The sequence below is a fragment of the Triturus cristatus genome, chromosome 2_1, assembly GCF_964204655.1.
Source record: "Triturus cristatus chromosome 2_1, aTriCri1.1, whole genome shotgun sequence".
NCBI lineage: Eukaryota > Metazoa > Chordata > Amphibia > Caudata > Salamandridae > Triturus > Triturus cristatus.
In genome coordinates, this window is record NC_140581.1 from 602,025,814 (window position 1) to 602,052,869 (window position 27,056).

Below are 27,056 nucleotides of genomic sequence, written 5' to 3' on the forward strand. Positions count from 1 at the left end.
GCCATGCAACCCTTATGGTGGGCTGTTGTTAGTGGCCAGGATGTGGATCCCCTGTGTGTGTGTGTGTGTGCCATTTTGCGGGTACGTGTGTTTGTTTGTGTTGTAGGTGTCTGACTTGCCGCCTGCACCATCGGCGTCGGTCCCTGAGCCAGTCATAGATCTAGAGTACTGGTTTGACCTGCGCGATGGGATTCATGATGTGTTCGTGTCGTACATGCTGCTTGTTGCTCCGTCTCGTACCCGATGCAAGCTGGTCCACCTCATAGCCGTGGATTGAGTTGTGGCGCGAATCATAGCTGATATACTTGTTTTCCGGATGCTGTGACGTGCCGTATGTGACGACCCGTCCGGCGCGTAGGAAGTACGCATCGTACTTGTCATGCCGGAAACTGCTATGGATACTGCTTCCGGGTGACTCGGTTCATCTTTAGGAGTTACGGCTCAGACGGAGAATGGGGCTTGATTCACAGCCTACGTGTCAGTCGTGTTTTTGGCAGTTATGCGCATCGTACTTACTCTACAGGACGGACCGGCTCGGGGTACGTGTCAGTCACACGGTAAGGTTACTGACAGCTGTCTGACCGGCTATAGGAATCGGCCCCAATGTCTTTCATTTGGAAGGCAGAAATGCATCAAAAATCAATAGGTAATAACAGTTGCTTTACAAATCTGAATTACCCTAAGTTTCCCGATAAAAATGGTACCTCACTTGTGTGGGTAGGCATAGTGCCCACGACAGGAAATGGCTCAAAACCCAACGTGAACACACCACATTTTCACAATGAAAATTTACCCTTTTTTTGCGAAGTGTCTAGCTGTAGTTTTTTAACACTAGCTCTGCCGGCACCTAGTTAAACCTACCAAACCTATACATTTTTTTAAACTAAACACCCAGGGGAATCCAGAATGTGTTGACTTGACTGCCTCCCACCTGGTTCTGTTACCCAGAATCCCTTGCAAACCTAAAAGATTTACAAAAAAAGCACATTTTCCACACATTTCTGTGGTGGAAATTTCTGGAATCTGCGTGGATCCACAAATTTCCACCCACCCAGCGTTCCCCAAAGTCTTACGAGAAAAATGGTACCTCACTTGTGTGGGTTGGCCCGCGACAGGAAACGGCACAAAACGCAATGTGGTTACACCTCAATTTCGCAGTGAAAAATCACCCTTCTTTGGCAAAGTGCCTAGCTGTAGTTTGTGAACCCTAGCTCTGCCGGCACCTAGGAAAACCTACCGAACACACACATTTCTGAAAACTAGACACTTGGGGGCTTCCAGGGAGGTATGGCTTGCGTGGATCCCCCAACGTTTCCTTACCCAGAATCCCCTGCAAACCTCAATTTTACCTGAAAAAAATAACTTTTTTCACACATTTTTGTGTGGAAAAGTTGTGGCATCACTGGGCTCACACAAATTTTCCACCACCCAGCGTTCCCCCCAGGTCTCCTGATAAAAATGGTGCCTCACTTGTGTGGGCGGCCCAAGTACCCGCGACAGGCAAGGGCCCAAAACGTAGTGAGGCGACATCAAAATGGCCTATCGCAAAACCACCTGGTTTTGCAAGGGGGGTCACCTGGGTTTTTGGCCCCGTGCTCGTCGGCCATCTAGGGAAATCTACCAAACCCACACATTTCTGAAAACTAGACACCCGGGGGCTTCCAGGGAGGTATGGCTTGCATGGATCCTTCAACGTTTCCTTACCCAGAATCCCCTGCAAACCTCACTTTTAGCTTAAAAAATCACTTTTTTCACACATTTTTGTGTGGGAAAGTTGTGGCATCACCAGGCTCACACAAATTTTCCACCACCCAGTGTTCCCCCAGGTCTTCTGATAAAAATGGTGCCTCACTTGTGTGGGCGGCTCAAGTACCCGCGACAGGCAAGGGCTCAAAACGTAGTGAGGCGACATCAAAATTGCCTATCTCAAAACCACCTGGTTTTGTAAGGGGGGGGGGTCACCTGGGTTTTTGGCCCCATGCTCAGCGGCCATCTAGGGAAACCTACCAAACCCACACATTTCTGAAAACTAGACACCCGGGGACTTCCAAGGAGGTATGGCTTGAGTGGATCACCCAACATTTTATTACCCAGAATCCCCTGCAAACCTCAATTTTAGCTGAAAAAATCACTTTTTTCACACATTTGTGTGTGGGAAAGTTGTGGCATCACCGGGCTCACACAAATTTCCCACCACCCAGCATTTCCCCAGGTCTCCCGATAAAAATGGTGCCTCACTTGTGTGGGAGGCCCAAGTACCCGCCCCAAGTACCCGCGACAGGCAAGGGCCCAAATTCTTTTTGATAGGCAATGTTGATGTCGCCTCACTACGGCCTCTTGGGGGTGGGGGCATTGGTATGCCCATTCTGGGCAGCTCCCACACCCACACATAAAAAAAGCCAGAGTAATCATTGGTGTCTAGAGGGCTTTTTGCCCCCCCAGCAGGGCAGATTGGGGGCTGATGCCCCCATCTGCCCCCCAGGGGAGGTAGAAAGTCCACTAGACGCCAAGGAGTTTATGGGGCAAATTTTAATTAGGGTGGGGGCTGCCCAAAACGGGTATGCCAATGCCCCCACCCTGATTAAATTTTGCCCAAAAAAATCCCTGGCATCTAATGGGCTTTTTGCCCCCCGGGGGGCAGATTGGGGGCAACTGCCCCATCTGTCCCCCACGGGGAGCAGGAAGGCTGTAATTTTTGCAGGGAGGGAGTGAAAGCATGGGCATGTCCGTTTTGGGCAACCCCCACCCTAATTCAAATTTGCCCCCAAAAAATCCCTGGTGTCTTGTGGGCTTTTTGCCCCCCAGGCAGGGCAGATTGGGGGCTAATGCCCTCATCTGTCCGCCAGGGGGGGGGGGGGGCAGAAAGTCCACAAGACGCCAGGGAGTTTTTTGGGCAAATTTTAATTAGGGTGGGGGCTGCCCAAAAATTTGCCTAAAAAATATCCCTGGCTTCTACTGGGCTTTTTGCCCCCCGGGGGGGGGGGGGGGCAGATTTCGGGCTAATACCCCCATCTGCCCCCCAGGGGGGGCAGAAAGGCTGTCATTTTTGTGGGGGTGGGTGGGGGCATGGGCAGCCCCCACCACAAATTATAAGAAAAAAAAATCCCTGGCGTATAGTGGGATTTCTGCCCCCCGGGGGGGTGGGCAGATTAGGGGCTACTGCCCCAAACTGCCCCCCGGGGGGGGCAGAAAGGCTGTACATTTTGCGGGGTGGGGGCATGGACATGCCCTTATGGGCAGCCCCCACCCTAATAAATTATGTGGGCAAAGTAAATATCACTGGTGTCTAGTGGGCTTCCCCCCCCCCCCCCCGGGGGAACTGATTGGGGGCTACTGCAAAAAGACTAAATGACACGCAAAATATTTGGGGGGAGCAAAAGCCCTTGCCCAAGGGGCCGCTCCCCCCTCCCTGGTGTCTAGTGGGTGGATCCCTGCTTGGGGATCTCCCCTTTCCAATAATACCTCTCCCGTCTTTCTACGTGCACGGGGGGCTGAGATAGCCCCCTGAGCACATAGTTTCGGTTTCAGTGCAATCAAGACAGCGCAACGTGCGCGCTGATCTTCATTGCACAGAAACCAGGGAGGGGGCCTCAGGAGCTGGGGAAGCTCTTCCCCAGCTCTCAAGGTCAAAAGGGGATTTCGTGCCCCTGGCCTCATGACGAAGGGGTTAAGGGGCGATGGATCACTGACAGAATATCAAGGAGCAAAATATCGATCTGCCAAAATATCGATGAAAAATATAGAATGACAGAATATCGACTTCCTATCTACAGACAGATAAGTACAAAAATATCGAATCCAAAATATCGTTGTAAATAATATAGTTTGTAAAATATAGAATTTTTTAAATGTCTTAAAAGTAATGTAAAATAATTAAATAATGAATATAATTAAGTAAAACATACTTAAAAATACTTAAATGACCTTAAAATTAATAAATAATTAATGTAAATTAAAAAAAAAAAGAACATTCATTTTTATTTTTTAATACATATATATGTTAACTTAATATTATTAAAAAATGTTCAATATTTTTAGTGTTGGATAGCGGGAGGGTAAAAATTACTATTCCCACTCCGGTGAGTGCAACAGTAGGGAAAGCGTTGAATAGCGGAGGGTAAAAATTACTATTCCCACTCCAGTGAGTGTAAAAGTAAGGAAAGTGTTGGATAGCGGGAGGGTAAAAATTACTATTCCCACTACAGTGAGTGCAACAGTAAGGAAAGCGTTGGATAGCTTGGGGGTAAAAATTACTATTCCCACTCTAGAGAGTGCAACAGTAGGGAAAGTGTTGGATAACGTAGGGGTAAAAATTACTATTCCCACTCCAGAGAGTGCAACAGTAGGGAAAGTGTTGGATAGCGTAGGGGTAAAAATTACTATTCCCACTCCAGTGAGTGCAACAGTAGGGAAAGTGTTGGATAGCATAGGGGTAAAAATGACTATTCCCACTCCGGAGAGTGCAACAGTAGGGGAAGTGTTGGATAGCGTAGGGGTAAAAATTACTATTCCTACTCCAGAGAGTGCAACAGTAGGGAAAGTGTTGGATAGCGTAGGGGTAAAAATTACAATTCCAACGCAAGAGAGTGCAACAGTAGGGAAAGTGTTGGATAGCATAGGGGTAAACATTACTATTCCCACTCCAGTGAGTGCAACAGTAGGAAAAGTAATGATTTAATAATTAAATAAAAATTAATTCATTATCAATACCAATAAAAAATTAATTAAAATTAATTACCAATTACAAACTATTTAATAATTAATTATAAATACCAACAATTATTTATTAACAATTAATTACCTAATAATTACCAGCAAATTAATTTTCAATACCAAAAATTAATAAGTAATAAAAAATACCATTTATTAATTAATTAACAGTAAATTAATTATCAATACACACAAATAATTTCAATAATTACTATTCCCACTCCAGTGAGTGCAACAGTAGGGAAAGTATTGGATAGAGTAGGGGTAAAAATTACTATTCCCACTCCAGAGAGTGCAACAGTAGGGAAAGTGTTGGATAGCATAGGGGTAACAATTACTATTCCCACTCCAATGAGTGCAACAGTAGGGAATGTAATGATTTAATAATTACATTAAAAAAAATTAAATATCAATCCCAATAAAAAAAATATTAAAATTAATTACCAATTACAACCTATTTAATAATGAATTAATTATAAATACCAATAAATATTATTCATTAAAAATTAATTACCAATTAATAATTAATTAACAAATTAATTTAATACCAAAAATTAATAAGTAATAAAAAAATACCAATTAATTAACAGTAAATTATCAATACGCAAAAATAATTTCAATAATTACTTTATTTCAATTAAGTTACTTCCCACCCTATTCCCCTATAAACCCACAACCCGCTCCGAAAAATAAATATAATTATCAATTAATACAAATTAATTACCGATTAATAAAAATTAATTAACAATTAACAATCAATACCAATAAATAAAATTAAATAATTACTTAATTACAATTAATTTACTACTACCCTATTCCCCTGTAAACCCACAACACACGACAGAACTAAAACGCAAAATTAAATTACAAATATTTAATAATTCCTTAAAATTAATATTTAATTTACTATGACTAAATTACTTCCCACCCTATTCCCCTATAAACCCACAACCCGCTACGGAATTAAATTACGCAAAAATTACATAACATAAAATTCATTACTTTAAAACAATTCAAACATACTTTACAAAAATAATACATACTTTTAACACGTATACTAACGCTTAAAACACTATAAAAAAAATCAATATTTTTAACAACTATATTATGACTGTCGATAATACTAAACTGCGATATTATGAAAATCGATATTTCTTACCTGAATTTCGATATTCTGCACCACTATATTTTTGCAATTCGATATTCTGTCCAATATATACTAAAAACTCGATATTCTGTGTCCAGTCGATATTTTTTTTTTCGATATTGTGACAAGTTACCGATGGAGATGCAGAAGGTCATCATTCCTAGAAAGCACGACAGTCCATACTGTGAGTTGATGACTGGTTTGAAAAAGAAGAGACAGGTGCTGAACGGCCAGGACTCTTTGTTGATTGGGGTAGGCTTGGCCAGGACTGCAGAAGCGATTGCAGGTGGGATGTGGTAGCGTTTATAGTGAATGCCAGGTTGCAGGGAAACTGTTGTTTGACAGTGTGCCAGATACTAGAGCATACTACTGCATTTGATCAGCCAGGGAAAGACGCTATTGTCCGCCCTTCAGAAATGCAAGGCCATCACTGCTAGCCACTTCATAAATAAACCTGGAGCCATAGTGACCCAAAAGCAAGTACTCTGAACTGGTAGTGCTATCTACTTCCCACAGAGTTAAATTACCAGGGTCTCTGAGGGTGTGGAAATAGATGTCCTTGAGAACGAGCGAGGTCATGAAGTTTCCCTGTTGAAGGAGAGGGATGACATCCTGAAGGGTTGTCATGTAAAAATGTTCTGATAGGATGAATCGGGGTCAGAGATCGAGAATTAGTCTGAGGGAGTAATCCTTGGAGATTAGAAAGTAGAGAGAGTACACGCCACTCCGTTGATGTTCTGTGGCACCTTTGCTATGGTGGTGTTCTGAAAGATGGCCTGTGCTTCATTCTGTAGGAGGAAGAGGTGTTCTTTGATGAGAGTTTGCACCCAGGTTGGTATGTTGGGGGTCGGGTTGTAGTTTACGGCAGTAGCCATGCTGGATTACTGCAAGGACTCACTTGTCAAAATATGATTCCCAACCATTGAGGGAAGAAATCGCCTATCCTCCCCCACAACTTTGCTGGGTGATGAGGGGGGGGGGTGTTTGGGGGGATAAGGTAGGGGGGAACGGGCCAAGTCAGTGCTTGAAAGTGAGAGCTCCTTTGCTGGAGCCGCCATTGTCCCTACCCCAGTTGTTGCCTCTGTAGGGAGTTATCTTGTACCCTCTGCAGGCTTGGTGATGAAAAGCCTGCTGTTGCAAGATGGTATAAGTGTGGTTACTAAGGTGAGGTGACCTTTGCTCCCCCTCTGGGGTGGTGTTTGAAAAAGAAGACCTTGTACAGAGAGGACAAGAGTGATCCCATAGACATGGCTGTCTCTATATCTGTATTAGCCTTTTCAAGCATTTCATCACCCTGTAACCCAAAAAGGCGCTCCCCATTGAACAGAAGATTGAGGAGATGCTTCTGGACCTTTGGCCTGAACCTGAAGATACAGAGCTAGGCATTGTACCCAAGTATGATGCTGGTCTTAATGTCCCTGTAGACAGTGTTGGCGGCATCCAAGTGCAGAGAATGCTGGCACGGGAGATGACCTGGCCCACAGACACTATCTCCGCCCCACATTTCCTGTACTGCTCAAAGAGTTGAGTAAGGAGCTCCTCCACCACTCCCACTCCATCTCACTCTGTTGTACCACAACAGGAGAGCCACCAAATTGTCTCTTCCCATATTGGATGCCTCTCCTACTGCCACCTTCTTGCCTGCTGTGCCTATTTTCATGCTCCCATTATCTGGAGGAACATCCCCAGAGGCCTGGGTAGAGGCACATTTGCACGTACTACCAGGAAGCATGGTGAAACTTGTACCCCAATGTAATTTCTGTCACAAGGAGGGGACTTAACTTTTTTCTCAAGACTCTGGGTGACCACTCAAAAGGTATCTGTTCCATCACCCATGCAGCATTTTCAAGCAACAGTGGACTGGAAATGGTGCAGGCCTTCAATGAGAGGAAAATTTTGCACGTCGGTAAAAACACTATGTTGAAGTTCAGTGAAACCTAAGGCAGTGGGATGGAAGAGTAACCAAATAGGCCCAACGAAAAACATGTTAGGAATAGGACGACCTTGGAGGCTACTGGGGGCATGTCCAAATTTAATGGAGGAAAAAAATCTATCATGGGGTCGTTGACCGTGCACAATGTACACTAAGAAGAGGAGTCAAACCACCTCTCATGACTTGAAAAGCGTCTTCCATCAAAAACAACTTGCAAACGTCCAAGCTCAATACTAGGGTGCCGATTCCGATCCGTTAAAACAAATTACCGTACGACTCGTATCCGTATTTTTTTACGTACGAATCGTACAAGTCCCGTACAAACAGCGAAGTACGATTCGTACGTGAAAAATACATACGAATCGATTCGGGAAAAGTCTACGAGATGTCCCCGGACAGTTTTACATACAAATCGTAAAACTGAAGTCCGAGCGCGCAAGTACGATCCGTACCGCCCGTCCGAAAACACAAGCGCATGGAAAAGGCCCTGTACGGAGCGAACTTTGTATGACCCCTACCCAGAGTACACTTGTGCCCGGGGTATGAGTCGTACGGACCCCCCAGCCTCCCACCCCTCCCGCGTATGTCCGCACCATACCCCCCACCCCCGTATGTACGGACCGTAGCCCCCACCCCCGTATGTACGGACCGCACCCCCGTATGTACGGACTGTACCCCCCACCTGCGTATGTCCGCACCGTACCCCAGGCGTACCCCAATCCTCGCGTATGTACGGTACGTACATACGCGAGGATTGGGGTACGCCTGAGGTACGGTGCAGACATACGCGGGTGGGGGGGTACGGTGCAGACATACGGGGGTGCGGTCCGTACATACGGGGGGGGGACGTACACACCGTACATACGCACTGTTGGCCGATGTACGGTGCGTACCCCAACAGCGCGTATGTACACACCGTACATATGCAATGTTGGGGTACGCACCGTACATGATGACACGTACGATGTGGGTGATGGCGTGTACGTCGCGTACCAGGCCCCTTTTTCGTCGTGCATCGCAGCGTACTTAGCTATTCCGGCACTTTTTGGCTCCCGTAAAAATATAACCGTGCAGAGTGCTGTAGGTACGAATCGTACTTGCTGGTCCGTAAAACGCTGCCTGACTCCATGCAGACGTCGCGTACGCGCTGTCCAGGATCAGAACTGTATGTATTTTTTAGCCGTACGGTATTTTTTACGATTCGTACGGGAAATGGTATTTCTGTACGAATCGTACTTGCTGGTTTGTAATGTGGAATTCCCGGGTACGAGTCATACGGAGAAAACGCTCCGTACGACCATTCGTACCCGGGTTTTACAGGATCGGAATCGGCACCCAAATGGCAGAAGTATGCTATGGTGTATCCTCAACCTTCGTCACAGCACGTGCATCACACCTCACCTCTAATAAACTACACTAACACCCCAATTAAACACGCTGCCAGTTCAAGATGTTCACGGACGCCTACAAGGCACTTCAGAACCATGGTCTCACCTACCTTAACTACTGTCTACACTTCCATGAACCAGGACCCTCCGCTCTACATCACTTTCACTCATCCACACCCCTCAGTATCCATACAAGTAAGTAAGGAGATAGGGCCTTCTCTTACCTGGCAGTGAAATCCTGGAACAACCTCCCCTGGCACACAAGGACAGCCGCACCAACTTATGGATTTCTTCAAGAAACTGAAAACCTGGCTCTTCAACTGATCCTACTTGCGGAACCTGCACCTACTCAGCGCCTCGATAACGTCACTAGTGACAAGTTTTGCGCTCTACAAATCAAAATTACATTACATCTACATTCTTTTTTGTTCCTATTATCAATGACTAATTGCCTAACAAACTGAAGGAATTATTGTTAACGTGCTAACATATTATACAGACACCTCACAATTTTTTTATTTAGGAAGTGTAGGCATGTTTATTTATTCCTTCACTGAGTAGGAATCGGATTTTCTATGAGCATGCTGCCCATTTCTACATGTGATACCGTTCTTGGCATATTTAGCTGTTGAATGTGTTAACATTTTTCAAATAACTGATTTTGTAGCATTTTTGTCAATGTGTGAGATTTTCAAATATACATTAGAACTCATCCTGCGGTAGTCTTCATAGTAAATTCTGGCACTTCTCAGGACACAGGACAAAGAATTATCCTATAAAATCCATTATAGTCAGATACACAACTGTGAATCTGCTGTAACATATGCACCTAGAGATTCAGCAAAAAATGTATTGGCTTGTTGATTGAATAACAAAGCCTATTTACACTTATGCACGTAAGGATGTTCATTGCATGCACTGTGCATCTACATGTTGGTAATATGCTTAAATTGTGAAGCTTCATAGATAAGGCAACAGAAGGATGTAAATCCATCAAACACAAGGACCGTGGATGGTTCTACCACAACAGTGAACTTCCTTTAGCCTACATCAGGTCATATGAGCCTGGGAATAATATTTAACACTAGTCCAGGTAAAGACAGCTGCCCCACCAACGTGCATCAAAGTCTAGGGACTTGCTGACATCAGCAGGACACTCTCACCTCACCATGCGAGTTAATACTTAGGAACGTATCAGGTGGGCATAGACACATTTATATGCATGGATGTCTGATTTAAACAGAACCAGCTTCTGAGCTTCCACCCATTCCACATATGTGAATACAGGACCTGTGTGTTTTGCCCGGCCCTTGCTGCACATCCAGGATGTACAAAATGCACATTCCAGATATGAGCCTTCAGTGTCAAAAAATCAAGTGAAGTAATTAAATAGAGAAGTCACTTACTTATCGACAATTGTGTTCCAATTTTGCGTGAAGAATTGCCAAGCCAGAGAATAACCAGATGGGTTTTTGCCAACAACTGTGACAATATAAGGAAGATCTTGGGTTTTTACAACATCATCCAGCAGACTTTCTTCCATCAACCTAGAAGGGAAAGTAGAGTACAATGACTGGTTAATTACTCTCTCTCTATTTCTACATCTTAGCAGAGTATATAAACTTTATCACTTTCAAACTATGTTTAGGATGAAATTCTTTCAACTAAAATAAAAAATGTTTCACTGTTGTGCCTTTAACATGCAGTACATGGGATTCTGTAATCCCTGTATAAATGGAAGTCTCTAATTTCTACTATAAAGAAAAGTAGTCAGAACTCGACTATTATAAGTTATTACAGTTGAGTTCTGACATCACAATGCCTGCTGCCAGAGCCAGCAGCCGAGGTGAAAGGCAGGTAAGGTCATGGAGCATAATTGATCTAGTGGTGTAAAGCAATTAAAACAGAACATTGCATTTCTTTCTTCTGCTCTACCTTTATATCTTACAATGACAAGCAGACAGAATATGTTTAATTGTTGCACTACTTAAACAGATAAAAGCTAGAACCTTTCTACATGGTTCTACACATTTTGAGCAAAGGCTGCTTTTTTAATTTCTAAAAACGGACTAGTATTGAACTGTTTCAAACATCTGTTTGCAGCAAATATGTAAGACATTTTTGATGTGTATCACTTTGCACTAGAGGTTTAATTTTTAATCTTCATGTCTGTAAATATGCTCGCTCTTTCATATGAGGGAGCTACTCACTAAGGTTTTGAGTGTTTTGTGGGGAAGGTGATGGAGTGACCATGTATTATCTGGGATAAAGTATCCGCCGGCACACATGTTAATGATATTTCAAGTCACCTCAGGGTTTCATAACCTTATAAAGGAACTCGGCCTTCAGCCTTATTCCTCTATATGGTTATCAAACTCCTCTGTGACTTGTAATATTCTTACCAAAGAGCTACTACATAGTGAAAGAAATGTTATTGGTATTTTAATCTGTGCTGGGCTTTATCCTGTCCTATTACCATTTTATTGATAGGGTGTGCTTTTTTTTTTTTTTATCTTACCGCATTAGACAGCCGGCACATGCTGAATTCATGTCCTTTTTATCGTTTAATATTTGATTGCCCCCTCTGTCGTCCTGTTAGAGCCGCAGTGACATCAAAGCTTCCCCCTGCTGGCCATTCTTGAAAAGCAAGGGAGCACTCTAGTTTCTTGCAACTAATGTGCATGGTGGAGGATAAAAGGTGCCTCAACCTAAGGCCAGCCTGTCTGCTAGGGATACTGTCCGTTTTAATCCAGGGGGTAAGAAATACCAATAAACACGCACCGAGCTTGTGATACTTTCAACCCTGCGCGTACACCCCTGGGAACCTGCTCGCACTGCAACTGATACTCTGTGTCCACGCTGGATGTGCCATTCCCTGCTCCTAATTCTAATGACTGTGGCCTGGTTCTAGGAGTTCCTGGCTCCAAAGTGATCTCTTGTGCCTTGATTAATTCCTAGTCTATAATCAAGCATAGTCTTGAAATTCATGAGCTGATTACGCCCCAGAACTTGGACTGCTTCTTTATTGCAGAGACCTGGGCAAGATATGATTCTGGCCCTAATCTCGTAGCCATTGTTCCTCCAGGTTATGCTATCAACAGGCTAGACAGATCTTTGCGCAGATAAGGAGGGCTGGCCATGATCTCTAAAGATTATTTTAATTGCACTTTAGAGCCGCTATCATTTGGAATTTATGAAATGGCACATTTCAGAGTTAAAGTCATCACTAACTCCATTTTCTAAGGGCTTTTAATCTATCACCCTCTGGGATCTTGCCCCCAGATCATCGAGGCTTGGAGTTTAGCATTAAAACATTATATTCCCTGCCTCAATTTTTCTATTCTTGGGGATTTCAATTTCTATCTGGAGGACACTGGCTATATGGACTGCACGGGGTTTCTGGATCTTATGAAGGACTTTGGATTCAGCCAATTGGTGAGTTTTCCTACTCATTGCACAGGACATACCTTAAATGACATCTTTGCTAATCACGAGGCACTGGCACTAGGAGATCCTCTCTCCCTCTCCTGGACTTACCACAGTGTGGTACCTTTTACTATTAGCCTTCAGAATGCGAACAGTAAGTCTCAAGAATAAAATTACTTCGCTGAGTAGGAGGAATACAATTTCTGCTGCGAACCTCGATGCTGCACTGCATGAATCCTTGAATAGGTATAACAGTTCCTAGCAATATACTGCAGAGGATTTCCACATGTAGGTGGAGACCACCATGGATCAATTAGCTCTGTTTGAATATAGACAGTGACTAGATCCGGAGCTTCCCCTCCATGGTTCTCAGAGGCTCTTATAGAGCACAGACGTCTATGAAGGAGGCAAGAATGGAGGTGGTGGCTTACTTCCTCCTCTGAAGGTAAAGTTAAGCATAAAGAACTGAAGTTCAGTTATAAATGTGCTATAAGACTAGCTAAGTCCTCCTACTTCACCACAAAAACCAGGTTGGCCGCTAACACCTCTCAAGAACTTTTCAAAGTTATTAAAAAACCTTTCCACTCCCCGTGCCCAGCAAGCCACCAAAAGTTCCCAGGATTTATGTAACAACGTGGCAGCCTATTTTAGGGACAACATTCTGAACAGTGTTGTTTGTTTCAGTCAGGAAGAAGATTGTTCTCCTGTAGATATTGATGAGGAGGACATCAACAGCTCCCCTACCTCCACTATGTCTGTTTTCCCCATGAGTTTGTGTGCCTTGGTGCAGCAGTTTCTTCTTCGTTGAATTACAGTTTTTCGGCCACTCTTGCCCTTCCCGCATTTTGCAGTTAGATTTTGATCAGATTTCTGGTTTCCTTTTAAAGGTTTACAATCAAATCCTTTCAACAGATATCTTCCCCCAATTCTGGAAGGAGGCTATTGTGGTCCCCCTTAAAGAGAAGCCTACCGGAGAACCTGAAGACGGTAATAATCTCTGCACATATCTCTCCTTCTTGTAGCAGCCAAGATATTAGAAAAACATTTGAATCAAGAGCTGGTACCGTCCTTAGATTCTCAAGATCTACTGGATCCTTCCCAGAATGGCTTTCAGAGGAGCTATGGTAATGAATCCGCTCTGCTGGCTGCCACTGACAATATTCGTCATCAGGTGGACCAGGATGGACTGACTGGCTCCTTCCAGCTATCGTGCGGGGTGGCACAGAGCTCCTCACTTAGCCCGACTCGGTTTGATCTTTATAGAGATCCTTTGGCCAGATTGAGTCGATCCCATGGCTTTCAAGTATTATCATATGCGGATGACATGGAAATTATTGTGTCCATTACCTGATGTTACTGTGGTGGCAGAGAGGTTTAAACAGTATTTGGTGGACAGTAACAACTGGATGAAGGGGAATTGGCTTAAACTGAATACCGACAAGACTGAGATCTTTGTTTTTGGTGAGAAAAGATCGGTGTGGTCAGAAGTTTGGTGGCCAGAGATCTGTGGCCCTCTCCCTGTCACTGAGGCCAAAGGTTTAGGGATGGTCTTTGACACCTCCCTTTCCTTTGATACTCAGGCAAACCGGACTGTCAGTTCCTATTTTCTCACCACTAAAATTTCGAGGAAGGTCTTTCCTTTCATCCCTACTGAGCTTCGAGTTGCTGTGATCACTGCGCTTATTAATTCACGCATGGACTACTGTAATGCCCTGTAGCTAAATATTAATTGAGGCACTCTAAATAGACTTCAGATGATCCAGAATGCAGCTGTTTGCCAGGTCCTGGATGTCCCTAAATGTCTGTCAATCATAGAGGGTATCCGCTCTCTGCACTGGCTGCCGGTCATGAGGCGTGTGAAGTTTAAAGCTCTTTGTCTAGTTCATACCGCTATCCACTCAGGGTTGGACTGGGAACACAAACCAGCCTTTGAATTTAAGTAGGACCGGCCCTGGGGCCGAGGGGAGGGGGTTGTTAGAGCTGGTGGGAAACACTGCTGCTGCTTTTGGTACAGGGGGCCTATATTGCAGCACTGCTGTAAAACCGGCCCCTCGTACTAAAAACGTCCCTCACCAGTCAAAAAACAGCCCCCACCCTTCCGGCCCACCGGGGAAATGGCCGGTGCCCGGTATGGCCAGTCCGACCCTGTCTCTACTGCCAAGGGCTGATGCATTTGAGAATGGCGTTCCAATGGTACACACCCAATAGACAGTAGAGGTCCGCCTTTCTAAGAAGGTAGAGGTCTCAAAATTTCAGAATGCCAGGGGAAGGGGATGGGGGAGGAGGGGGTGTTGTGAGGGACGTTCCTTCCTTATGGCTGCTGTCGGGCTGGGGAACTCCCTTCACAATCACATTGCGAGTTTTTCCTCTCACGCAGCTTTTCATAAGCACTTGAAAACCTGGCGCTTTTCCAGTTGTGATGAATAGGTCTTGTTGTCTCGTGGGTGCTTCTTTGGTAAGCTAGTGATGTGACACCTTTGGATAAAACGCGCTCTTCAAGAACAAAAATACAAATATAAAGTACGGCAGTGCGTATTTTATCCCTTATATATCGTGCTGCATGTAATACTTGTCTGTCTTAGGAATGAACAGATACGCAAACAATGAGTGAGCCATCTCTTCCGAAAGCATGGACATCAAAATTTGAATCAGATGACACATAAGTATTGGGTAGGTTTGTCTTTTGTTTCAGACCTTAATATCTTGCTGCTAATAGGGAGATCAAACAATGTTTGGTTGGTTATTAAATAGTTTTGTGAAAGCAAGTGTTATGATTTTTCAAATAGAAACCGGTTCTTATGACAGAGTTCACCCACTTGTTTAATCTTGTAATATGACATTTCTCTGGTGCTCTTAAAATCCCAGAATGGCACACTAATATTGAAGCAGCTAATAAATCTTTCCTGGGGTGGGTCACTCAAGCACTGGATAACTGCATCCCAATCAAATTAACCCACCCCAAGTGTCCGCGGGATAATGCCTGGTTTGATGAGCCACTAACTACAAGCAAGGAAGACCTGTAAGGTCCTAGAACGGGCATGGAGACGGTCCTGCGACCTTTTGGCGAAAGCACGGTATAGAACTGCGATCAAAGCATACCATAAACTGGTCCGTAAGACTAGGGCCGCACACTATGCCGATGCCAACATGATCACTACTAGAAGCAACCCCACCAAAACTATTTTTACACACTTGAAGCATATGGTAAAGTCTCCTCCTCCCCCTGACAGTACCATATCCCCCAATCTGCAGTGCGAAGAACTGGCTACATTTTTTATTAATAAGATCGAGCGTATCTACAGCAGTTTCTGCCCTGGGGATACTTCTCCCTGCCCTGGGAGGAGTCTGCCCTTGGGCTCTGAGACCCACTCCCTTTCCTTGTTTCCTCCTATTTCCCCCAAAGCCCTGGAAACTCTGTTTGCCGAGTTAAAATCAGGGTCTCCAGACAATCCTCTGAAACCTGACTTTTTCATAAAAGTCCAACAATGTCTTCATGCCGGTTGACCCTATCCTCGGCGTCAATCCCCAAGACGCCAAAGTTGTTGCTCTGATAAAAAAGCCAACATTGGAGGTGTCCAAGCCTGAACTTTCGACCGATTTCTCTGCTCCCATTTCTATCCAAAATCATGGAATCGTATGTCAACACTATTTTAACTCAATACCAGGAAGTCAATTCAACACTGGATCCATTTCAAAATGGTTTCCGGCCACGACATAGCACCGAGTCTGCTTTGCTGGCAGTTACAGAACAGCTACAGTCCTCTTTGGATGAGGGAAGAACCACAGCACTGATTCTGCTAGATCTGAGTGCAGCCTTCGACACGGTCTCACATAAGATGCTGCTCCACTGGCTGATTGAGGTCGATGGCAAGGTCTTCTCCTGGTTCTTGTCTCTTCTGGCTAACCGGACCTTTCAAGTCATCACCCCCGCTTTCTCCTCCCGCACCCACCCGTTATGCTGTGGTGTCCCCCAGGGACCAGCATTGAGTCCTACTTTATTTAATGTCTACATGAGACCGTTGGCTCTGATGGCTAAAACCCAAGGCATCTCTCTGGTGTCATACATGAACGACACCCAGCTGGTGTTCACCTTCTGTAATAACCCCAGCCAGTACTCAACGAAATTTCAGGAACATCTAACTTCCATCTCTAACCAAATGGCTAACAACTATTTGCAATTGAACTCCACCAAATCTGAAATCTTCTTGGTGGGCAGGGACTCCCATCTCTGTGGCAACCAGTGGAAGCCTCCTACTCTCGGTGCAACCCCCTTGCCCAAGTCTGTGGTGAAGAACTTGGGCGTTTGGGTGAACAATGAGCTCTCTTTTGAGGTTTATGCTAAATCAGTGGAAAGAAACTGTTTTGGACTGTTACTGGGACTTTTCGATTCTCATACTCTGCATTTTATTATCCAATCCACCATCATGGCTAGGTTCGACTACTGCAATGTGCTGCTCCTAGAATCCAACAAAGTGGTGATCCAAAGGATCCAACGTGCCCAGAACGCGGCAGGCAGCGCTCCGTTTGCACTTCCTAAACAATGTCATGTCTCAGATCTCCTCCACCGGCTACACTGGCTACCCATGGAACAAAGAATTCACTTCAAAGCTCTATGTATAATCCATAAGATCTTGTTGGGCCTTTACCCTGGGATTCTGAGTGCTATGTGTTCCCCTTATGCACCCACCCGCGCTTTGCGCTGAGCAGATCTGCATCTGGCACAAGTGCCTCGGATACGGAGGGCTAGAGAGGGTGGCCGCTCGTTCAGAGCACTGGCACCTGCCCCGTGGAACTCCCTACCTCCTTCTATCCGTAGCATCACTGATCACTGGATTTTTAGAAGGATAGTGAAGACTTGGCTCTTCTCTAATCATTAATTTACCTGTTCTTTCCACTATACTAGACAGTTAGCACTGGGACGTCCCATTGCTGGGGCAGCCATGCGCTCTATAAATATTTAAACATAACATGATTATTTTCCACCACCCACATCTGAAGGTACAACTGAGCATCTGAGTTGTATTTATGCTTCCTTCATAGCCCAGATATCAAAGGTGTCACAAGTGTGATGTTTGGCAGTTGCGTGCTCTGGTAAATTTGAGTTCTCCGGCACGGGATCTTTAGTAGATTCATATGCAAACTGAATTTTCTCCCACATTAAGCTGGTGATTCTCGGGTAGGAATAAAGGTACATCATCCTCCAGAAAACCCATGCGCAGCATAAATAGAGCCATTTATTTTCCTATAATGATTCACATAGTCATTGTTTGAAACATTTTTATATAATCTAATTGATGGAGAAAATTCCCACTACCTAGCCCCACATCTTATACACTGTGTTTCGTTCTTTTTTGTGCATGCCTAAGTAAGTGCTTTGTGCTGCCGTTTTTTTAGTTGCAGGAGACATGTTTGTCGACACAATTGTACGTTACTCGAAGTGACGTGCTGTTTATGTGGATAAGCATTAGAGAGCCTCATGTGGGGGTGGTAGGCACTGTATAAATGCTGCAATACAATACACTAAGTCATATATAAATACTTTTATTTCCTAATACAGCAGAACCTCTTCAGTCTGTATGTTATCATAAAGTGCATTAGTCCAGAAGGTTCCCAAAATCTTGCAAGAAGAACTGACCTTGACTCGAAACTATATATTGTTACGCTCACACCTTTCTTCTATCAAATGATATTTCATCCCCTGCATAACTCCTGTCTGCTTTATTACCTATTTTTACATTTCTGCAAATTATCACACCTCATTTCCTAGATCACAACTTCTCCTTTGAAACCATACCCTACAAACCATTAATACATAGTCTCCTCTAGCATATCTATTCATCCTACCAACTATTTGCCTGAACTCACATAGCCTCACTAATAATCATAACTAACTTATATTAAATGAATCTACAACAAACAAACAAACTGGAGTAAATGCAAGGAATAGTTTCCATGAGACTACAATACTAATCCTGATAATAAGATCAACTAAACTTGGGTCCCAGAGTAGAGCTACTGCCATAAAGTGCCATAAAGTGCTTCAATGCCTCCTCAAGGGTATGCCCTGATGTGGGCCCCGGACTCACTGTGCCACTGAAACCAAGCTATACCTGGCTAAAGAGCCCTAACTAGGACGAAACCGGTCCTGGGTTGCTTGGGTTCTGGCTCAGCGAGGATCTGGCCTGGCAGTTCGGGCTGAACTGTTCCCATGAGTAGCAGGGTCAAGACAGATTTGCATATAGCATGGTCTAAACTGAGGTGGTGTGGTGGGCAAAAAACTATGGATTGGGATGCAGCCCGAGTAATTACCAATGTCTTAGATTAATTCAAGCATTCCATCCATCACCTTGTTGTTTTTGCATTTGCTGCCCTCAGGGGAAGTAAGCACTAAGTAGATGCAATTACAGCAAAATACAATACAAAGACATTCCTTTTTAAAGTAAGTAATATAGCATATGTAAAACCCAAGAGCTGTGCTCTTTTTATTCTACTCACTTGCCTCTGTAATAACTATTTATTGAAATTTTCATCACAGACCAATAATACGCTATCTAAGCAAGAGGATGAGAGTGATGAACTTTCATACTCAGGCAAAGGGTCCGGTTCCATTGGGCCTCACAGCAATGTTACAGGAGAGAGGGGGAGAGATGCAAGCTAGCATGCTAGCTGCCTGTGTGAGCTTGCACAGAGAGGGGATTTAAGATATGGCCGCCCACTTATTTATTTATTCTTATACACAAAGGGAAGATAAAACAGTCATGGCTGTAGCTTTCATTTGTGCATCAGGTGCACTGATACTAGATTCTAGGGGTAAGAGGGGCCCAGACGACCCAAATTGTGTCTGTCTTACTATGCAACAGGCAAGTATGGTCTCTTCTACCCTGCTAGTACTAGGTCTGGGCACAGTTGCTGCATCCGCATTCCTTAAGGCCTCAACGCAATGGCCCAAGTGCAAAGTAAACAGCCTGCCTGCTTCTCGGAGTATTCGCTATCATTAGTGTAGCAAATGCAGTAGAACCGGGGCCTTGGGGTCTAAGAGGTCAATTGCACACCAGTTTTGGCTGTTTCACTAACCACAAGTGGACTGGGACCATTCTCTCCAACCTTTGCTGCACCAATGTTGCTTTAGAGCTCAAAGAGATGACCCAGGAGAGAGGGGCAGTTTAGTGTGGCTTATGGACTTAGTACAAGGTATCCCAAAAATGATTTTATAACCCTTTCTTCCACCCACCAAGTGCTAAATATGAGCCTGTGGGTTACAAAGCTCAGCACCAGCACTTAAATTTCAACACCAGCAATTATAAGAATCTGCCACATGGTGGATCTGTCTGTTTAACTGTCAGTTTAGCACAAAAGTTGTTGAATAATTCAATAAACATTAAAAATGACTAATACCCACCGCCCAAGCCATTTTTAAAGCTTTGGGTGGCTTGGAATAGTCTGGACTATCACATCTGTAGGAGTCGGATGGTTAGTAATTGTGTTGGTACCATCACTGGCAGTGCTGCTATTGGCAATGGGTGGAGCAAGATGCATTGGCTTCCTGACAAGGGGCCTGGCAGTAATTTGTTTACAAATTAAGCACTGGTTCCACCGTGCAAATGCCTCCCTGCTCCACCCAGGCTGCCCAATTCCTTTCTATAATAGTATGGGGGTCCAAGATAAAAATATTTTGCCCTGGGGGCAGGAGGGGAAAACCGAGGGCGTGGGGGGTTCTAAACATAAAAAGAAAATGGACTGCAGAGTATACTTTACAACTTCCAAGGAGCCAAAAAGAAGAAATGTTTTTTATTGAAGGTTAGTGCTCACTGTGATTGGTGGAACATTTCTGAAAATGATAAACCTGGAGTGCGTGCACTACTAGTACACTGACCATACTGATAGTGCTATATTCAACTCTTTTTCCTTAAAATCAAAAATAGGGAATAACCCATGAGGATGGTGTACTTTGAACCTAAGCAAGAACCTGAAAAATCAAGTAACTGGTCCAATGTGACGTCAAAAACGGTTCTCTCTCCTAATGCTCCATATAAGAAGCCCCAACAGGGAACTGAATTTGGAAATTTATAAAGCACATGGCTACTGAATAGGGAAGTGGTACTGAACCTTATAGACAGAAGAATCCTTCTAGCTCTGGTCTCCCCAAAAATTAGTTGGAAACTCCGGAGTACTTCTTTGGCACTAGAGAGCACTCGTTCATTCCAGTTGACATTATCACACCTGATGCCTACAGCATCTTTGGCTCACCCAGTCCATTATCCTCAAAGTCAATGATGCAGTTGGGAGCTCTGTCACATGCGTCTAACAGCATCTACTCTAGCACTGAAGCAGTCAATATTGAACTCTGCAGCATTGCTCTCCACAACACTGGCCTTGGCAGCATCATAACCAACATCAACTTTAGTCTTGGTTGCAGAAAATGCATCAAGTATAAAGCATTATGTGAATTGTGCAAGAGTCATGGTGGCTGTAAAGAAGTAGAGGAATGAAAAACAAATAGAAAAGGAATGTGTCTAAGCAAAAGGTGGAAAGAAGATGCTACTCAAATAGAGATTCATTTATCACAGGAGAAGGTGTGAAGCCTCTTTGAGGAATTGGCGATCACTGAAAAGGATATCAAGTTTCTGAAGTAAATCCTTAAGGAATATGAGGAGAAAAAAACAGGCATTTAGGAGTTGGAGCAGGAACCAGCGCAACATGAATTAAAGTCGGGCTCTCAGGGGAATACATTAACACCCCTTCCCAGTGTACTCTGGAGCAGAAGCGCAGTCTCTGCCCCACATACCTAAGGGAAATCGCTAAACCATACTTGGTGGTGGCTTCAACTACCCACATATCGTCTGGAAGTAGTGTCAGGTCCACCCATTGTCAACCAGTTTACAGCCTTCAAGTATTTTCTAAACAATATCAACTGCCTTACTAAGGCACATTTGTGCTGCTGACTTGCTGGTTTATATATTTGCCAAGGGAAAGAGGTAACATATATAATATCCAAAAGTGAAAGAAACAATGCTAAAATGAAATGGAAACTAGTTAAAGTGCTTCATACAAAGCCACAGGAAGACATGATGCAATCACTATACCATCCATGCCAGGAGCCACCACTTTCCAGTAGGTTACATACACCCCATCACCCCCTAAAGCCATGGTCCCAAAGAGTACTCTAACGCATCACTGATCCCTGGCTCTATACCCATGCCAGAGTTTCACAGGTCCAGTCAGGACCGCTCAACTCCTTGCTCCCTTTCCTGCCTCTTGTATTGTGAAGAAGGGGATGACTGCACTGGATTTCAGCAGTTCTGTGATGGTCTGTAGCAATATCCCATGCTCCTTCTGCACCACTATAGTCGCCCTGCTGCACTGCTCTGTGGTGATAAGATTTCTTTTTTCTTACGGTGCTCTGAAATAGGTTCTTGCACTACATAAAAATTAAATTAAATAATTTGGCATTCAGCATACATTTCAGAGGTGTAATTGTATTTATTGGGAGAGATACCACTACAATTTATAGTTGGAATTAGAACCAGAACACAGTCAACGAGATTAGCCATTTTACTTGAAATTTGACCTACAAAAAATACCATTTAATATCCAATTGTTTTATGGTGTACACTTTTACAACGCCAACAAACACAACAACATTTTTAATTGCTCACCACTGGAGTTTGTCCTTGTCTCGAGTAAGGGTCAACGCAAGCTGAATTTCCTGTTTCTCAGCAATAGAGGGGCATGTTCTATATTTTTCAAAAAGAAAATCCCATCCTTCTATATTTTGAGCTCCTGTAGCATAAACGGCCATTTTAACATCGTTCGGCAAGCTGTAAAAATGCAGACATTAAGTTATTTATAGTACATCTGAGAAAACAACATTTTCTTAAGATTTACAACTTTTCCAAAAAGTGAGTGACAAACATTTTTCACTTTTAGGACGATTTTTTGTACTATTATTGAACCACATTATGCACTTTTCGATTAAGTCAGAACTGGCCTGTTCAGCTTTTCCCCGCACAAAAGCACAAATCTCTGCCTCGTCTCCTACCCTTATTCCTCCTGCAATATTATTCCTATCTATTTAATTGTCCTTCTGTATCTCTGCCTGTAACTATGGTTTGCTGTATTATCTTTCACAGAATTTTCGTTTTGAACTTGTTTTCTTTAATCTTCTGCTTCCATCTATAAAATGTATCAAATCAGATCTCTTCCTTTTTCTTCAGCTTTCAAACTACTTCTGCAAAATATGATCCTTTCTCGTCTGAACTATTCTTTCCTCTCTATATTAAAAGTCCTACATACATTGCTGCTTCCCTTCAGAACATCAAAAGGAAAATGCTACTTACCCAGTATGCATCTGTTCCTGGCATGTAGAGCTGTAGATCCATATGCTTTAACATAGATCGCCATCTGGTGTTGGGCCCGGATGTTTGCACTTTGTTTTTCTTCAAAGAAGTCTTTGTAGTCACGAGGTAGGTGACTCCTCCTTTAGGTGATAGTGTGCATGGGCATCAACTCCATCCCCAAATTGTTTTGCCGTAAGGGTGATGATGGAGTTAGTAAGAGTAGAAAGAGATGTCCATGTATAGTGTACCTAAGTAAGATAATGCTGCAACAAATAAAGGTACCCAGAGAGGCGGGTGGTTGCATATGGATCTACAGCTCTACATGCCAAGAACAGATGCATCCTGGGTAAGTAGCATTTTCCGTTCGAGGCATATGAACTGTAGATCATATGCTTTAGCATAGACTATACAGCATTTTCTCCCAAGCAGTGGCTAACCTGTATCTGTTGCAGTGGTTTGAAATAGCGTTCTTAAAACTGCCTGGCCCACACTAGCTTGTTGTTTTGCTAACACATCTACACAATAGTGTTTTGTAAATGTGTGTGGTGTAGACCATGTTGCAGCTTTGCAGATGTCATCTAAGGGAATGTTCCCTAAGAATGCCACAGAGGCCCCAAATTTGCGTGTAGAGTGCGCACTAGGAGGAATTGTTAAAGTGCGCTTAGCTTTGATGTAGCATATCTGTATGCACTTAACTATCCACCGTGCAATCCCTGCTTTTGATATGGGATTGCCTTTGTGTGGTGGTGAGAAAGCAACAAAGAGTTGTTTGATTTTCCTTAAAGATTTAGTTCTTTCAATGTAATATAGTATGGCTCTTTTTACATATAGTGTGTGAAGAGCACTTTCTGCTACTGAGTCTGGTTGAGGGAAAAACACGGGCAACTCAACAGACTGGTTGAGATGAAATGCAGAAACAACTTTAGGTACGAATTTGCGGTTAGTCCTAAGAACCACTTTATTTTGGTGAATTTGTAAGAATGGTTCCTGTATAGTTAGTACCTGGAGCTCACCCACTCTTCTAAGAGATGTGGTGGCTATAAGGAAGGATACCTTCCAGGTGAGAAATTGTAATTCACATTTGTGAAATGGCTCAAAAGGTGAACACATGTAAGGACTATAATGAGATTCCACACTGGAGAGGGTGGAAGTCTAGGAGGAATGATTCTTTTGAGTCCTTCCATGAAGGCTTTAATAGCAGGCACCCTAAACAAAGACAAATGTTGTCTGTTTCTAGATACACAGCTATTGCGTCAAGTTGTAAGCGTATACATGTATATGCTAAGTTAGAGCGCTGTAGGTGTAACAGATAACAGATAATGTTTTGAATGGAAGCATCAAGTGGAATAATGTTATTGTTTGTACAATAAATAACAAATCGTTTCCACTTTGCTGCATAGCATGCTCTTGTGGTAGGGCGTCTAGCCTCTCTAATGACGTTCATGCAGTCTAGTGGAAGATTAAGGTAGCCAAACTCTATGATTTCAGGTGCCAGATCGCAAGGTAGAGTTGACTGGGATCTGGATGTCTTATTTCTCCATGGTTCTGAGTGAGAAGGTTGATGGGGGGTGAGGGGGGGAGGTATAGCTTTTGGTGAGGAACAACTGATAGTTCCAACAGGGTTGTGAACCAAGGATGTTGAGCCCATGTGGGAGCAACTAGAATCATTGTAAGGGAATATTGTTTGAGCTTTCGAACCAATAACGGAATTAGAGGGAGAGGTGGAAAAGCGTAAGGCAATTTTTCTGACCAATTCATCCATATCGCATTGCCTTTGGACAATGGGTGAGGATACCTGGACGCGAAGTATAGGCATTTTGCATTGAGGTGTGTGGCGAACAGATCTATTTCTGTGTAGCCCCACATTTGGAAGAATGGGAGGCCAACTTGAGGATGTAGTTCCCATTCATGGATCTGTTGTCTTTGACGGCTGAGCAGATCTGCAATCTGGTGGTTTACTCCTGGGAGGTGTTTTCGCAAGGAGATATTTTTTTTGAGGTATGGCCCATCTCCAGATGCTTTGAGCTAGTTGTGAAAGCTGTAGAGAGTGTGTTCCCCCCTGTGTTTGTATGTAGCACATTGCTGTCATGTTTTCTGTACGAACTAGGACAGCTTTGCCTACTAGATGTAGTTGAAAAGCTTTTAATGCTAGAAAAATTGCCAGTAGCTCCAGATGGTTTATGTGGAGTTGTTTTTGTTGAGGGGTCCAAATACCCTGAATGGTATGTTATTGAAGATGCGCTCCCCAACTAGTAAGCGATGCGTCTGTCGTTAGCACTATCTGTGGAACCGGGTCGACGAATGGCCACCCTTGGAAAGGTTTTGTGTATTTCACCAACACCAGATCGTTCAACTGACCTTGAGCCTAGTTCCACTGACGTGCTAAGCATTCCTGCAGGGGATGTATTTGAAGTCTTGCATAAGGAACAATTAGAATCCAAGAGGCCATCATGCTGATCAGTTGCATGAACACTCGGGCTGGTAATTAGTGTTGAGGCTGAAATTGTGATATCAGGTTTTGCATGCTCGTATCCTGATTGGGTTGGGGTATGCTAGAGCTTTGCAAGTGTCTATTGTAGCTCCTAAGTACACTTGTCTGTTGGAGGGCTGGATATGAGACTTGGTGAGGTCTACCATGAATCTCAAGTCGTGAAGCAGCTGAACAGTTTTTTGAGTGTGGTGTATGCAGCTTTGTTGCAACTTGGCTTTTATTAGCTAGTCGTCTAGGTAAGGGAAGACGTGAATGTGTTGTCTTCTTAAATGAGCTGTGACTACCGCTAAACACTTGGTGAATACCCTGGGGTGCTGTAGTTACCCCGAACAGGAGAAATTTGAATTGGTAATGTTCGTCCACCACGAACCTGAGATATTTCCTATGAGCTGGATGAATGGGAATTAGAAAGTTGCCATCCTTTAAATCCAGAGTGGAGAGAAAATCGCCTTGCTGAAGTAATGGGAGCACCTGTTGGAGGGTGACCATGTGGAAGTGGTCGGATTGAATGTAGAGGTTTAGCTGTCTGAAGTCTAATATGGGCCTGAGAGAGCCGTCCTTTTTTGGAATCAAAAAGTACAGGGAGTACACTCCTCCCCTTTGGTGGCATAATGGGACTGGTTCTATTGCATGTTTTTGTAACAAGAGAGAGAACCTCTTGTTTCAAGAGGGTGAGATGTTCTGGTGACACTGCACGTTCTTTTGGAAGAATAGTTGGGGGAGTGCTGATAAGTTCCAGGCAGTAACCATACTGGATAATTTGTAATACCCACTTGCCTGAGGTGATTGAATTCCAGACAGGTAGGAATTGTGAGAGACGTCCCCTGACAGGAGTGGAATGATCGGGGGTTAACGGAGGGAAGTCACTGCTTATTGGCAGGGGAAGTACAGGTGGAGTTTCCTCTGCCTCGTCCCTTATAGTCATTTCCTCTGTAACCTCCTCGAAATTAACCTCTGGAGGAGGTGGATTGGTTGTTACCTTTATAAGAGGAGGAGGGATTTTCTGAGGACAATGTTTTTGAGCCGCCCCTGTAAAATGAGCGGCGAAATGAACAACTGCTAGAAGTCAATTGTAAGGTCTCCATGGACTTTGCAGTCTCGGTGTCTTTTTTCATTTTTCTAGGCAGGTATCGACCGCTGGCCTGAAAAGATTCTCCTTATAAGGAAGACTGTACCTCCTGCTTGAATCCAGAGATTCGAAGCCAAGCGTGTCTGCGCAATAATATGCTAGTGTTTATGGCACGAGAAGCTGCATCTGCCGCATCTGCCGCATCTAATGCGCATTTGATGGAAGTGTTGGTGATGAGCGTTCCTTTCTGAATGAGGTCATTAGCTTTGGTCTTATACTCATCTGGCAAATGTTGCATGAGTTTTTCCAACTCATCATAGTGAGCCCTGTCGTAACGTGCTAACAGAGCCTAAGCATTGGCAATACGCAAATGGTTAGCAGACTGCGAAGCTACTGTCTTGCCCAAGGCATCAATGAGTTCAGACTCCTTATCAGGAGGAGGGGCGTCGCCAGTAGCTTGAGAGTTAGCTCTTTTGCAGGCGTTAGATTCGAGAAGAGAGTCTAAAGGCAACTGGCCTCTAATATATGCAGGGTCTGTAGGAGTGGGCTTGTGTT

General features: G+C 43.9%; 1 protein-coding gene across 3 annotated transcripts in view; it reads right to left on the minus strand.

Annotated features, from left to right (window-relative positions):
• Window positions 1-27,056, minus strand: part of LOC146865673 (endoplasmic reticulum aminopeptidase 1-like) — a 529,832-nt gene that overhangs the window by 104,721 nt on the left and 398,055 nt on the right. For all 3 annotated transcript variants that reach the window (XM_085632533.1, XM_085632531.1, XM_085632532.1), the window contains 2 exons: window positions 22,261-22,422; window positions 10,585-10,725 (listed from right to left, as the gene is read on the minus strand). In XM_085632533.1, the coding sequence (XP_085488659.1) occupies window positions 10,585-10,725; window positions 22,261-22,422 (303 nt within the window). The remainder of the gene's footprint in view (window positions 1-10,584; window positions 10,726-22,260; window positions 22,423-27,056) is intronic.